This window comes from Zootoca vivipara, chromosome 17 (assembly GCF_963506605.1).
Source record: "Zootoca vivipara chromosome 17, rZooViv1.1, whole genome shotgun sequence".
In the NCBI taxonomy this organism is placed as follows: Eukaryota; Metazoa; Chordata; class Lepidosauria; order Squamata; family Lacertidae; genus Zootoca; species Zootoca vivipara.
Genome location: NC_083292.1, coordinates 14453648 through 14469797, shown reverse-complemented (window position 1 = coordinate 14469797; position 16150 = coordinate 14453648). Strand labels below are relative to the sequence as shown.

Sequence of the window (16150 nt, the reverse complement as noted above, 5' to 3'; positions counted from 1 at the left end):
CAGCCCCAGCCAGCAGTGGGCCAGCTGCTGGTGATTACCCGGCTGATGGCAACAAGGTATCCTCTGCATCTGGAACCAAATCAGGCTCACACCCCAGACTCGGCTCAGCTGATCTTTGCTGCAGAGGAGGTTGAGCGGACTGAGGCTCCTCAGGACCAGGCCCCAAACTTGGTTCAGCTGATGTCCCAGGCAGAGGGTCCGGTACAGGCTGCAATTCCTCCAGCTCTGAGTCTGAGCCCAAGTCCCAGGCCATCACACAGACATGGTCCAAGCTACCTTGCTGACCAGGTGACCGTGGCTGAACCTCATGGATGGTTCAGCAGGTAAACTCTCTACCTTGGAACTAATTGCCACTCAAATTAGATACTTAAATCAGACTCATAAAAGCAATCAGTATGTGATGATCGCCTTTGCAGAGGACTGCTCAAAAGTCTGCCCCTGTTGCCTTCTATCTATGAAATCTGTGGTGCTGACCACAAAATCCATGGTGCAGTGCAATTCAGATCGAAATACATTTGCAGGGAAACTTCCCAGGCCTGCGTTATTTCACACAGAAAGTTGGACAGTGTGCAAATATGAGAGAAGCCAGAAGCCATAGAAGCAATCGAGAGTTTTCTTCTACTCACAAATCCTAAATGCCAGATTACGCATCAGTAGGAGCATCTCTATTTCGCCCTGAATAAATGAAATTCAGTGGCACCTCTCAAAACTCAATAACAAGCTCATTTTTAAAAAATCAGTGATAACTGTTTTCTCTGAAACATCCCTGTAGCTGATTAGGGAAGTTCATATTTAAGCTCCAGTGCATTGGGTTTAATTTATAAGAAACTAGTGTGGCACAGACAAAGCTTCACTGCTTGCAGATTAATTCACTTGTGAGGCCTCTTGTAAGAAACAGAGCCAACATCTGCTGCACAAAATAAGGCAGTGGTATCAATGGTTTGGTTCTCCTATAGATATCTAGTTAGGATGACTAAAGCAGAGGTAGACAACATAGTGGCTTCCAGATGTTTTGGACTACAATGCCCATCATCCACTGTTAGGATGGTCAATGCTTAGGGATGATAGGAGTTGTAGTCCACAGGAACTGAAGGGCACCACAGTGCCTTCCCATGGACCAGAGAAATTCATCTATCATACTCCCTACATTTAGAAATGAATAACTTGGAACAGAACTACTTGGAAGTCCAGAGATTCTTCTAGACACTCAGCGCAAGACTGTATCTGCCTTGCCCAGAGATGAGCCAGGTAAGTATGACATTTTTCTTCCCAAACATACCACTATGTACAATATTTCATTGACTCTAAGCATTCTTTTAAACTGTATTTGAACCGCTTGTTTTGACTGGTGTTTGTATACCACTTTATGAAACTTTGGATTTCTGGGGAAAGCGGCTTATAAATCTATTAAATATAAGCTTCTTCGGGAATGAGGAAAAATATGTCACCGTAAGGACAATAGAAGTTCTCCTATTGCCCATTCTATTTCCAAATGGGATAGTTGTCCCATTGTGAAGGAACAGCAGGTTTTCGTTGAGCTGTGTGTCACTGTGGTTCGTCTTTGGAGGAGGGACCCACCTGACCGTGACAGGTAAGTCGCTGAATTTATCACAACCCTTTCCATATCGGTGACAATGTTTTAACTTTTCCATCGTTTCCCCCCTCTTTTCCTTCTCTGGCTGTCATTGACTTTGCAATGAGAATTTACTATAAACGGCATTTGAAATCCTAGCCAGAGCAGAATTGTGCAAACCCATTCCGCAGGCTTCTTCTCTCCTCAATAACACTGGGAAGTTATGCATGGACGGGGATTTCTTCTCCTTAGTTTAGGTCATTGTGACAGTATTTGGAGGGGAAATATATCAAAATATCCTTGGCGCGCTGAACCATCAGATGCAAAAGATGCTAAAGAAGTAAAACTGAGCTGTAATGTCACTGTAAGGAAAGCAAAAGTTGTCCTATTGCCCATCCTAATCCCATATGGGATAGTTGCCAATGGCCTTGTGAAGGGACGGCAGGTTTTTGTTGAGCTGTGTGTCACTGTGGTACGTCTTTGGAGGAGGGACGCACCTGACCGTGACAGGTAAGTCACCGAATTCATCACAACCCTTTCCATATCAGTGACAATGTTTTAACTTTTCCATCGTTTTTGCCCTCTTTTCCTTCTCTGACTGTAAAACTGACCTTAGGGTTTCTGTCGTTTAGTTTTACAATGAGCCTTTCATAGAAACTGTATTTGTAATCCTAGCCAGAGCAGGATGTTGCAAATCCATTCTACATGCCTCTTCTCTCCTCCATAACACTGGGGAATTATTGGTGGGTCATTGTGACAATCTTTGAAAATATTTCTATCAAATTCCCCCTTCCGGCTAACCTTGACATAATCTTACTGTTGGGTGCAAAAGATGGCAGAGGAGTACATTTGAGTTGTAGTGTTCCTTCCAGGCACCCAATATGATTGATGAGGCAGGTTGGATAAGTTTCTAATCGTGCTCCAAAAATCCATATTAGTGCAAGAGACCAACCAAAATGTCATAAAATAGTGTGGAGAATCTCAGCTTTCCAGACCATTCTGGGGAACTGATAAACTTGCAGACTGCCTTGTGACATTTGAGCTGGGTTTATAAATGTATATTTATATTTCGGAATTTTTCTTAGGAACTAATGTGGCTCTCTTCACTTTTTCTATTTTGGATCTTCCTATCTAGAACAATAGAACAGATTCTGTTAAGAAGAACTGGTTTTTTGGTTGTTGTTTTTTATAAAAAAAAAACCTCAGTAATCCACAGACATCGGCTCCCAAACTCCTTTTTAAAATAAAAATCTGAAGATGTTCAACATTTGAGTTGATAGTTACAGATCTTTAAAAAAAAAATGAAATGTAGCCATCTAAAATGTAAACCACAGTCTACATATTTCAGCAAAACTGAATGGGTTTTTTAGGGGAAAGGTTGGAGTGAGGGTTATGCAAAAGGGCTAAGAGAGATCTAAATTTATATCTAGAATCAGATAATCTGTTTTAAGGGGGCACGATGGAATCAAATGCAACAGGCTTCATTTTTTAACTGAAATAGAGGCACAGCAGGAGAGAGAATTAACCCATTTCCCTATTTCTTTAGTCTCAATTCTCACACCCTAAACTTATTGTTGGTCTCACTGGGAAGAAAAATAGGGGTACTTTCCTTCCTTTGTTCAATTTTTTTATTTGCAAATATAAAAGGAAGGAGCAAAGCTAAAGTCACTAGGTTGTTTCTAATACTAATCCTGCTTGGAGTAAACCAGGCATCCCCAAACGTCGGCCCTCCAGATGTTTTTGACTACAATCCCCATCTTCCCTGCCCACTGGTCCTGTTAGCTAGGGATCATAGGAGTTGTAGGCCAAAACATCTGGAGGGCCGCAGTTTGGTGATGCCTGGAGTAAACCAATTGCAGGCATAAAAGACTTACATTTATTCATTTCAGTAGGTCTTTTTGGATTAAAACTGAGTCGCATGCAACTCAGCTGGCACTCTGGCAATAAGAATATTCCATTAATCCTAATGTAAATATGAATATAGGCAGATTTCCAAATAGGTATATAAATGATACTGATCATTATAAGCCATGCATTAAAAGGGAGAAAGCCTAGGGAGGTCGACTTCAGACCGCTGTGACAACTTCAGACCTAGAGGGGTTTAACAGTCATTTTGTCTCCCATGGGAATTCTGGGAATTGAAGCTCTGTGAGGGGAATAGAGGGATCCTAAAATCTCTCTGCAACCTTTCCAAACTACAGTTCCCAGAGTTCTTTGGGGGAAGCCATGACTATCTAGAGTGCTTTGATCCTGTTTTAAATGTATTGTGCAAATGGGTCTGTACAAAGAGGGGTAAATCTGCTTGGAAATGTGTGTATGTTGGGGGGGGGGAGAGATGGTGTACGTGAACTGTTTTGAAAACATGGGAAACTGAGCTTAAGCCCAGAAAAATAAGAAACTAAAATTGACCAATTAATGTATCCCTGTTACCTGACTACAACACCTGCCATTAGGATGTCTTATTCAGAAGTGCTTGTTCTTTTTCTCTGACCATGGTTGAAATCACATTATTATTATTATTATTATTATTATTATTATTATTATTATTAAATGGATAAAAACCCATGCTCCTGTTCTGCTTTCAGTGGAGGCATCCGCTAACATATGAGAAGGGGACAGAGCCTAAACAGGCAGTCCTGTTTAGGGAGGCTGTTAATGTTTAATAGATTACTGTATTTTATTTTTCTGTTGGAAGCCGCCGCCCAGAGTGGCTGGGGAAACCAAGCCAGATGGGCGGGGTATAAATAATAATTATTTTACTCCTATTATTATTATTATTATTATTATTATTATTATTATTATAGTTTTCTCTGATTTACCCCACCCAACTGAGATCTCCCTCGGCTTGAAATTCATTCCAGATGGTTGTGGGACCTTCTGAACAGTGTGAGGCACTTGGTAGCAAGGGGAAGGAGGAACCAGGAAAAAAAACATCTTCCCCCTTTTTATTTTTTTAAAAAAAGTTGGAAGAGATTTCACTTCAATGATTTTTATCCTCCAGATTCAGAGTTAAGGCTTGTTTACAGAAGTGAAATGCTGTCTTTCCCCTCTATATGGCTGTATCAGCGAGCAAAAATGGCTGTTGCTTGGACTCCCAAATGGGGAGAGTGCTGCTACACTCTGTTCATGCTCGGGAGCTTCCCATAGACACCCAGTTGATCACTTTAGAGAGCAGACTGGAGGACTAGATGGGCCATTGCAACCCTGATCCAGCAAAACTCTCATTTTCTGATGCTATGTTATTCTTCGACTCTTAGATGCCATTTTGCAATACCCATTGCCAGCATAGCTGTTAAGTTCTCCCTTTTTTAAAAAAAGGGAAATTCCCTTATGCTGAATAGGCTTCCTTGTGAGAAAAGGGAAAACTTGACAGCTATGATTGCCAGGGATCAAAAACACAGAGAGGGCTGTTGGTCTCGGAATCTTTTTGCAAGCTTCCAATAGACATCAGGTTGACCACTATGAGCACAGTTTCCCAAGCCAGATGGGCTTCTCGCCTGATCCAGAGGGGCTCAACTTATTGACTTTAAAATATTTATGTGCAATCAAAGTTCACCCCCTCTGACAGCAAACAGGGCGCTTTATTGATCTCTCCTTTGCTATGGCAGCCAGTATAAATATGTGGGTCATTTCCCCAGAAGAACTCATAATTTTGAACAATCCTTTGTACTTAGGAACGAGTGACCAGTTCAAACTGTGCATTGACCTTGTCCACTACTGACCATGTCAGGGATGGGGCAACATAGTAACCCTCTACCTTTGCCCGGATGCTGTGACACCAGAAATCACATCAGCCCTGGCCATGCTTAATGGGGCTGTCACAGGTTGGAGAGACACAGATTCCACATCCCTGCTTTATGCCGACTGGCAGCGCTTGCACAGATATGGGATAGGGAGATCTGAACAGCTTTCTTCTTTTTTCTTTGGCCAAGTAAGATTGTCTTCCATAAACACAGTTTTAAAAGTGAGTCTGTAAGTGACTGTGGTGGCCAATTCTGGATCCACATGTCCTTCCACAGTGGAGACATGGGTTTCCAGGTGGACGTTGGTCATGGTAAGGGTTTGCCGAGCGTGCCTTCCTCTTAGCATGTTTCTCCCTTTCGTCCTGAGTTCGAGCGTCTTCAAAGTCCACAACACCTTTGGTAAAGGCTGCTCTCCAACTGGAGTGCTCGCAGGCCAGTGCTTCCCAGTTGTCGGTGATTATACTACATTTTTTAAAGATTTGCCTTGAGAGAGTCTTTAAATCTCTTTTGCTGACCACCAGCATTGCACTTCCCATTTTTAAGTTCAGAATAGAATACAGTGGTACTTCCAGTTGTGAACGGTCGGATCCCAAGGAATTCGCAACCGGAGGTGCAGCTACTGCGCATGTGCGCGGCCCGGTTTAGCGCATCTGCGCATGCACACGCAATGAAACCCCCCAAAAATACTTCCAGGTTTGCTACGTACGTACCCCGAAGGATACGTAACCGGAGGTCAACGTAAGTAAAGGTAGCACTGTAGTTGTTTTGGAAGACGATAATCAGGCATCTGCACAACATGATCAGTCCAGCTTTGCTTCTTCCAGTACACTGGCCTGTCTTCCCAAATGATGTTTGTAAAATTTGACAGCAGCTCTCTAGTGTCTATGGTGTTCTAGATGTATTTCCAAATAGTCACAGGTCCTTCCAAAACATTTCAGCACACTACATTGGGGAACTGGGTCAGATAGTGCTTCCTTTATGAAATCAAATAAATTATTACATGTGTCAAATATTTAATACTCAACACTTAACCAGATTTCCCCTTGACTTCCAGGTCAGCCAACAGCACCTCCAACAGTGAACGTCTTCCCACCATCCCCAGAAGAATTGAAGACCTCAGACAAAGCCACCGCAGTGTGTCTGATAGATGGCTTTTACCCAAGTACCATCCAAGTTACCTGGCAGGCTGACGGCAACGCCATCTCCTCTGGGGTGGAGACAACCACGCCCACCAAGCTGAACGACAAGTACGCGGCCAGCAGCTACCTCAACATGAAAAAGTCTGAGTGGGAGAACTATGAGAGAGTCACCTGCAAAGTGACGCATGAAGGGAAGCCCTTTGAGAAGGAGGTGAGGAGATCAGAGTGTGCCTAAAGGCTGGATGGGTCTGATGAGTTCCTCGTGCCTCCAGCAGCTGAGAAGAAAGAGTCCTTTCATATTCATATTCTCTGATTTCCTCTAATGCTACGTTGATCCATCAAGTCTGGTTTCCTTCCTATGTTGTTCCCCTCCCCACACCCCTCCCTTCCTCTTCTCCCTGGAATCTCCTGTGTATGTTGGCTTATAATGTTAGCAAATCAATAAAATGTCATACATTTCACCTGTGTGATTTCTTGACTCATCAAGCAGGTTGTGTTCATGGTTTCCTGTCATATGACAGAAGGAAGTGTGCTGTTACTCTGCCAAAAGGCACTCAGCTCAGGTCTGTGGCTGATAGCAGCAGTCGTAAAAGCATTGTGATTTCATGGAAACATAGTAATTGTCCTCCCAAGTCAGACCAGTGGTCCATCTAGGTGGGCATTTTCTACACTGGTGAGCTGTGGCTTTCCTGGAGTTCAGGCAGGGTTCTCTATATATGCAGTGCTTTTTCGGGGGGGGGGGTGCAGGGGTACACAGACCCCTAAACTTTTCATAAATCTAACAGTAGAAGGAAAATTTTAGTTTCTTCTCTAGCACGGTGAATCGTCCGTTCCGTTGCTACCCCCAATGGCGGCCTTTTGTCCATTTACTGTGTTTATTTTTCCCAATTTGAACTATAAAATGGTGATTTTCTTGCATCAAAATGAGAATACCCCAAAACATTTTTTAAAGATGTGACCTGTGATCCTTTCCAATGGACAGTGCTTCATCTAAACAGGTTCCAGTGCTAGAGGAGCAGAGCTACATAATGGCTCAGCAACATTTTTAGTACAATATTATTAATGTGATCAATTGACTCTTTTAATTGCTTTTTCTTTAAAATAAATAAAGCTTCCTTTGCCCAGTGGAAGTTGACTGCTGCTCTCACTTTTTCTGGTTGTCATTCCACTCCACGATTCATTTCAGGTGGTCTTTCCCAAACATTGCCACTGGTCTGCCATCTTCTTCAAGCCACAATATGGAGAGTGGCCCATTTGGGTCCATAGCGGCCAATGAAGCACTGGTTCACCAACCCTGGTCCACCAAACTCAGTGTCCTCAGGAGAACCCAACCTGCCTGCCTTCTGTACAACCATTCAACAGGTGGCTCTGCCTCTACTTGCCTCTAGCCCTACTTTCCACCCCATCAGTTTCATTGCTCTGTTTGCTTTTGGGAGGCAATATTAAGAGCCAATAGCCTCCAATGAATGAAAGTCATAGGTTTCCCTGAAGAATAGGATAAATTCCTTTTAAAACTGCATTATGTCTAACTGCTTCTGAAGAGCTTGTGGAATGATCGGTATGAGAACAGTATACCCGGAGGAGCGTCTCCACCCGCATCGTTCAGCCCAGACACTGAGGTCCAGCTCCGAGTGCCTTCTGGTGGTTCCCTCCCTGCAAGAAGTGAGGCTACAGGGAACCAGGCAGAGGGCCTTCTCGGTAGTGGCTCCCACCCTGTGGAACGCTCTCCCATCAGATGTCAAGGAAATAAACAACGATCTGACTTTTAGAAGACATCTGAAGGCAGCCCTGTTTAGGGAAGTTTTTAATGTCTGATGTTTTATTGCTATTATTATTATTATTATTATTATTATTATTATTATTATTATTATTATGTTGGGAGCTGCCCAGAGTGGAAAACCCAGCCAAATGGGCGGGGTATTAATAATAATAATAATAATAATAATAATAATAATAATAATTCCCAGACACCACTTTGATACTTCCTCTTTCCCCATTTTTAGAATGAAAGGTAATTCCTGAACAGAGATATGAAAACCTACAGGAAGAAAAGTGGAAAAACTGACAAAACTCATTTCCCCATAAATATTTCCAAATTGTTCTTTTCCCCTATTTATTGCCCCCAAAATTGAAAGGAAAACCACAAAAATTGGTAGGGGGGCAATTTTTTCCATATTTTTTCCCCAGATCTTCCATCTCTAGTGCTTCTGATGTAAATGTCCACCTCATCTGTGATCCTATTTCCCACAACTGGTAGTCGGGTGTCCTTCGGGGACATCCAGGTATGCTTCCAGAAAGCCCACAAGAAGGCAACTCTGACAAACTCTACATTAGTTGCTAGCAGTGGGCAGTTCTACGTTTAAATCAGAAGACAAATATTTCCTCCCTCATCAGCCTTCTCCCTCCCCTGTTTTTCTCACATCCACACTGCTCCATGACAAAACCCTTCCACCCCAAAAGAGATACCCATTCGCTTCATTCTGATACATCAAAATAAGAGAGGGTCTCCAACTTTAATTTCTGAATGACGGCTTAAAATATCAGCCTACTGTTGACGTCCACAGGGGACTACAGAACCCATGATACAGTGCAACTGTGATCAAAATACACCTCCACAGAAACATCCCAGGCCTGAGTAAGGCAGGAAGTCTGAACCACCACAGCAGAGGCAAATAACAAAGCAGTTGTTGTTGCGTCATTTAGTTGTGTCCGACTCTTCATGACCCCATGGACCATAGCACGCCAGGCACTCCTGTCTTCCACTGCCTCCCGCAGTTTTGGTCAGACTCATGTTCGTAGCTTCGAGAACACTGTCCAACCATCTCATCCTCTGTCACCCCCTTCTCCTTGTGCCCTCCATCTTTCCCAACATCAGGGTCTTTTCCAGGGAGTCTTCTCTTCTCATGAGGTGGCCAAAGTCTTGGAGCCTCAGCTTCAGGATCTGTCCTTCCAGTGAGCACTCAGGGCTGATTTCCTTCAGAATGGAGAGGTTGCAGTCCATGGGACTCTCAAGAGTCTCCTCCAGCACCATAATTCAAAACCATCAATTCTTCGGCGATCAGCCTTCTTTATGGTCCAGCTCTCACTTCCATACATCACAAAACATACATAACAAAGCATAGGCTCCAGCATTTCTCCAAACAAAACAGGGACATCCTATTCCATAAGAGTAATTTTACTATTAATATCCCTCCCATCTGATTGGCTTGCCCCAACCACTCAGGGCAGGTTCCAACACAGATAAAAACATAATAAAACATTAAACATTTTTTTAAAAAAGAAAAAACCTTCCCTATACAAGGCTGCCATAAGATGGATCAGGGGTTGGATAACTCAATACCCTCCAACATTTCTCTGATGAAAATAGGGATGTCCTAAGGAAAAGGGGCCCCTTCATGGATCACTGCCTTGTCGTGGCAAAGGGGCCTGAATAATTCCAAGAAGCTATGAGCTATGCCGTGCAGGGCCGCCCAAGACAGACAGGTCATAGCCGAAAATTTAGACTAAATGTGATCCACCTGGAGAAGGAGCTGGCAATCCACACCAGTATTTTGCCAAGAAAACTCCATGGACATAAAAAAATGGAGAAGCTTTGAGAAGAAAGTGAGAGTTTCCAAGGCATGCTCTGGTTCATGGGGTCACGGAGAGTCAGACACGACTAAGATGACTAAACAACAACAACAAAAGGAAAAGGGGGACATTCTGGGATCAAAGCAGAAACCGGGACAGCTTCTGTAAATCCAGGGCTGTCCCTTGGAGGGTCTGACAAAGTTATTTTTGAGGTATTTTAAATGGTTTCTCAAAGGGTTAAGAAGTCATACTAGCTGCTCATTACAAGCAAGTTCATGTGTATAGTCAAAGAAACGGTTCAATGCCTTGAGTTAATTTATAAGAAACTTTTGCAGCATAGATAAAGCTTCATTGTCTGTGTGATCTCTTCGAAGAAACAATTTCTTCATTAACTGGATGTGTTACTGCTAGGAATGTTATGCGTTTCCCAGAAAGGTAGGGTTGCCTGACTAATTCATTCTTTCTTTAGGAATTCTGATGCAAACTGATATGATCATTGGCCCCATGGACTAAGGTGCACACTAGATATATTTAGTTTTTGTGTTTCTCCAAATTTTGCGATACAGTTCTTAGCTTTAAAAAAATCAAGAATCTGCATCTTAGCATAAAATCTGTTTTCAGAAATGCACGATTTGAGAGAAATGTGTATATTGAGAAGAAAAAATATGTTCAAAATTAACCATTGAAATACAAAAGTTTGTGGCAAATTAAATAACAATAGCAATTGTAGATTAATGTGAGAAGGGGACCAAATGGACTTAGGAATGGAAATGGATTTATGAATGAATATGAATCTATGAATGGACAGGGACAGGAAATAAACTGACCCATTCACCCCTAGCACTGGCAAATTGGTTGGATAAAGAACTTCACCTAACATACTCCCTGCATCCAAGAACAGACTGTCTGAGCAATGGAAGACCTGCAACTAGGAAGATTGACAAAGAAGCAGGTATTTTAAAAATAACTGTCACGGTTTGATAACAGGACCTTATCATTGATACCCCAGCAATGAACCAGATAGGTTTGTTTCATTTTTTTTTTTCAAAACAGAAATGCACCATTGCCTACAATTTCTTTGGAAACAGTACAATATTCTTTTGGAAAATGCATACCATTGTTTATTGCCCACTGTTGTGTCCTAGAATGGGGGGGGGGGGGAATTGGCCCTCTGCACATGACTGGACTCCCAGCTCCTGCCAGCACAAGTCAACATGGTCAATGGTCGATGATGACAGAAGTCATAGTCAAGCAGGATTTGAGGGGTCCCACTGGTCTGCCTACTCTTCCCAGATAGACTGGAGTTCTGTACCATTTCACACCTGTGAGGGAAGCAGGTTTTTGTCCAGCTGTGTGTCACTGTGGTGGGTCTTCGGAGGAGGAACCCACCTGACTGTCACAGGTAAGTCACTGAATTTATCCTGAACCTTTCTTTACTTGATGCAATATTCTAATATTTCCATCATTTTTTGCCTTCTTTTCATTCTCTGCTTCTTGATTGACTTTGGGGCTTCCCGTATTACTGTATATCTATGCTGATTCTTTCATAGGGACTGTTGAATTGTTTAAAAAAACCAGGCAGGGTGCTCAAAAAAATCCTATTCGCTGCATGTAGAAACAAAAATGGATCGGTTTAATCCTACTTCTCGGGTGGTGGGGGGTGTCAATGAAATAAGGTTTGGAAATGTCTCTATAAACTCTGTCAGTCTTTCCCACTGGGTGGAAATTATGTTCGAAAACTGAGTTTTTGAGTTGTGGCATCTCCTATACAACTGGATTACATCTGATGGAATTCACTGATTCTGCTATTAAGAATTCTGACTGTGAATGAACAAAAATAGAGTAAAATAGATTGTTTATAAACTTGCAACAAGCTCTTTTTAAATATTCACTGAGTAGGGTTGCCAGACTCAATAGAGGACAGTACTACTGTGCTTTTAATTGCTCTCTTTTGAGTCTGGAAACCTTAAAGAGAAACCAGCAGACCCTTTGCTTGGAAATTAAACAGAGGGTCTGCTGTTTTCTCTTTAAGGTTTCCAGGCTCAAAAGAGAGCGGGGCAATTAAAGGCACAGAAGTCCTGTCCTCTATTGAGTCTGGCAACCCTATCACTGAGTGTTTCCATCTAGATTTTACTTTAATGATAGAAACTTTGCAATTGTTTTTCCAAAGTTGAACTGAGTTTTGTGAATGACACTTCACCAAAATGAATTGGCAGATCTTATTCTACTTCAGGTATTCTGAGAAATGCAATCCAAAATCCATCACAATAGCACTGTTGAAGTCTATGCTGCTGAACTGGCAGAAGCAGGTTGTGATTTTTAGCCTCACGCAGTGACTTTTGCTAGATTATAGGGAAAGAAGCACTTTATTGAGTGCGTACAAGTGTATGCAAAACCAAAATATTAGACTCTGGGATGCCATAAATTTTAAAAACACCCAATTGTTCAAATCATCATGTCACCCTCCAAGACATCTGGATGAAATCAGCCTTGAAGGTGGAAATCAGGAGCCTATTCTAACTATAAGAGAATACAGGTGCCTGATTGCCACCATCAAAGCTGATTTCACAGATGCATTAGTTTTTTTCACATGTTGACTTGAATCTACATGATCTAAGTGTTTGATCTCAAAGCTAATTCCCCTGGGGCAGCCATGCTATTTTAAAGATCTGATATTCTAAAGTAGCCTGGGTATAGAAGGCATTGGGGTCCAAGCATCCTTTCTGAGAAAGGTTCTCTGGAACTATTTCTGAGCTTCCACAATGTCACCACATTGAATTATTTTCAAAGAGGTTTCTCCAAGAGAAACTTTTCTTAGATTGCACCCAGAACTGTCCATCAGTTCATTGCAAGGATGCGAAAACCTGTGACTCCTCCAGATTTTTCTGGGCTGCAGCTCACAATAACCCTGGCCATTAGCCATGCTGGCCAAAACTGCGGATAATTGAGTCCAACGACTCAAAATAGGTCCCCCCTGTTTTGATAGATGCATTTTATTTAGGGAGAATGTCTTCTTCCAGAATATATTAGTGATTCCATGGCAGGAGTAAATGGCAGGATCCAGCCATTCCAATGCACTTACTAGAATTGAGTCTATCTATCTATCTATCTATCTATCTATCTATCTATCTATCTATCTATCTATCATCTATCTATCTATCATGTTTAAAAAATACACCTGTTTGGAAAAATGCTGCTATAACATGTAGTATTCTCTTACAATTATGTGTGCTATCAAAGCTAATTCCTCTAGGACAGGGGTCCCCAAACTAAGGCCCAGGGGCCGGATGCGGCCCAATCGCCTTCTACATCTGGCCCGCGAACAGTCCGGGAATGAGCATGTTTTTACATGAGTAGAATGTGTCCTTTTTATTTCAAATGCATCTCTGGGTTATTTGTGGGGCCTGCCTGGTGTTTTCACATGAGTAAAATGTGTGCTTTTATTTAAAATGCATCTCTGGGTTATTTGTGGGGCATAGGAATTCGTTCATATTTTTTTCCAAAATATAGTCCGGCCCCCCACAAGGTCTGAGGGACAGTGAACCGGCTCCCTGCTGAAAAAGTTTGCTGACCCCTGCTCTAGGACATGCTATTTTAAAGAGCTGATATTCTAAGAAGGGCTGAGAATGTGGTCAGTGGCGGTGAGATTATGATAACAGATTATTAATTCATGAGAGTGTAGCCCATCATCCCCAATTGTCCCTAGTTACCAGTGATTCGTATGGATTTCTGATGTCTGTTCCTGGTCAATGTTTCCTGCATTTGTCCACATAATAACTTTGGGAGATGCCTTATTGAGCAGCTGGATGTGAAAGCTGTGGCCCTCCAGGTATTGTTGAGCTCCCATCAGTTGCTGACAGCATTGCAAATGCTCAGAGATTATGAGAGTTGTAGCCCAACCATATCTGAATACCCACATCTTTCACATCCCAGTACAATAGATATTCAGTGTTCAATGATTCAGCTTCCTCCACTGCAGAAGTTAGATTTATGAATGGACGTATCTTGTGCCCATACAAGTACATTGATCTTAGTTTATAGAAGTACAACAAAGTTGGCCACGGGGGTGGTAAAAGTGAGAAAAACATGAGAAAAACTTGAAGAAACTGTGTATGTTTAGCTGGGGCAAGAAAAAGCTGAGCTGGGGGATGAAGAACGATATCTGAAGGGCTATCAGCCAGAAGAGGACAACAGCCTGTTCTCTGCTGCCCCAAAGGGCAGATCCAATTAAGTTTGAAGGAGGATAAGCTTCTAGACGGTGAGAGAAGTTCAGCAACACCAATCAGTTACGTAGAGGGTTTCTGATTTGTTGACCATCATAAAGGGGATAATGATGTAATTACCTATAAAGGTAGTGGGTCTTCAAGTGTAGCCTGGACAGAGTTCTGCTGAGATCACTCTAGCTCTGGATCTCCTGCAGCAAGCAGGATGTTGGACTAGGTAATCTGCAGGAGCCGTTCCATAATTCCCCATTCTCTATGGCTCTCCAACTCTGTGATTCTATAGACTTACACTCCATGGAGTTCTCAGCTTGGCACATTAACCCATTAAGCAACTATGGAAGCATATATTGAATCACCCACTGACTAGGCAGTGGAAGCTGGTCCATTTGGGTCAACAGGGTGCTGCCCCATCAACCTCAATGTGCCCTCAGCCAGCGCTCACATGACTGCTTTCTTTCTTACAACCACTACGGGGGTGGCCCTGGTTGTCAGCTTCTCCTCCTTGGTCTGACTGTTGCCCTTCTAGTAGTCAGCAGGGAAGAGGATGGGGACAAAACTAGAATGAGTTGGCTTTGCCTGTCACTGGTTCCAACTCCGCCTAACATTGGTCTCCCTTGCTTTCTGCTGCACCGATCCCAATCGGCATCGCTGTAATGAAGGCAGGTTCTCAGCATATATTTAAGCAGAAGGGTATATTTAAGCAGCCCTTATATATATTAAGTTAATCCAGCAAGCAGATTGTCCAGCAATGTGCAATGGTGAGGAACAAGGGGAATGGCTTGGCCAGCAATCCTTAAGGTGGGATTGGGGTGTTCCAATGAGTGCCTGCCCATTTTTATTTGTGAACTGCTGAGGGTGGGTTAAACTCAGTGTCATGTGTCAGTCCTAAAGGAAGAATAGGGTGCTTCTGAAACACACTCAGAGTTTCCTGATCTGATTACAGCACAACCAGGACCAACAATTTGGGGACTGGGAGACAGCCTTCCCAAACTAGAAGACTAGAAAAAGGAAAGAGGATCAGATTGCAATTCCTTTATGAAATCAAATAAATCATGCAATCCCATATGTCTCTATTGTATAATATTCCCCATAGAAACGGCACATAACCAGATTTCCCCTTGACTTCCAGGTCAGCCAACAGCACCTCCAACAGTGAACGTCTTCCCACCATCCCCAGAAGAATTGAAGACCTCAGACAAAGCCACCGCAGTGTGTCTGATAGATGGCTTTTACCCGAGTACCATCCAAGTTACCTGGCAGGCTGATGGCACCGCCATCTCCTCTGGGGTGGAGACAACCATGCCCACCAAGCTGAATGACAAGTACGCGGCCAGCAGCTACCTCAACATGAAAAAGTCTGAGTGGGAGAGCTATGACAGAGTCACCTGCAAAGTGACGCATGAAGGGAAGCCCTTTGAGAAGGAGGTGAGGAGATCGGAGTGTGCCTAAAGGCTGGATGGGTCTGATGAGTTCCTCGTGCCTCCAGCAGCTGAGAAGAAAGAGTCATTTCGTGTTCAAGGGGGCCAAGTTTATTTCCTCTAATGCTACGTTGATCCATCAAGTCTGGTTTCCTTCCTATGTCGTTCCCCTCCCCACACCCCCTCCCTTCCTCTTCTCCCTGGAATCTCCTGTGTATGTTGGCTTATAATGTTAGCAAATCAATAAAATGTCATACATTTCACCGGTGTGATTTCTTAACCCGCTAATTTATTCCATCTCCTTCAAACAGGTTGTGTTCATGGTTTCCTGTCATATTACAGAAGGAAGTGTGCTGTTATTTTGCCAAAAGGCACTCAGCTCAGGTCTATGGCTGATAGCAGCAGTGGTAAAAGCAGTGTGATTTCATGGGAATGTAGGAAGCGGCCTTCTACCAAGTCAGACCAGTGGTCCATCTAGGTGGGC

At 42.9% G+C, this 16150-nt stretch overlaps 1 protein-coding gene across 1 annotated transcript in view; it reads left to right on the top strand.

Moving 5' to 3' along the window:
* Positions 1-15927, top strand: part of LOC118075809 (immunoglobulin lambda-1 light chain-like) — a 170557-nt gene extending 154630 nt beyond the window's left edge. Inside the window, exons 3-4 of the mRNA XM_035098108.2 lie at positions 11393-11427; positions 15378-15927. Coding sequence (XP_034953999.2) covers positions 11393-11427; positions 15378-15697 — 355 coding nt within the window. The 3' untranslated portion in view covers positions 15698-15927. The remainder of the gene's footprint in view (positions 1-11392; positions 11428-15377) is intronic.
* Positions 15928-16150: the final 223 nt, after the last annotated feature.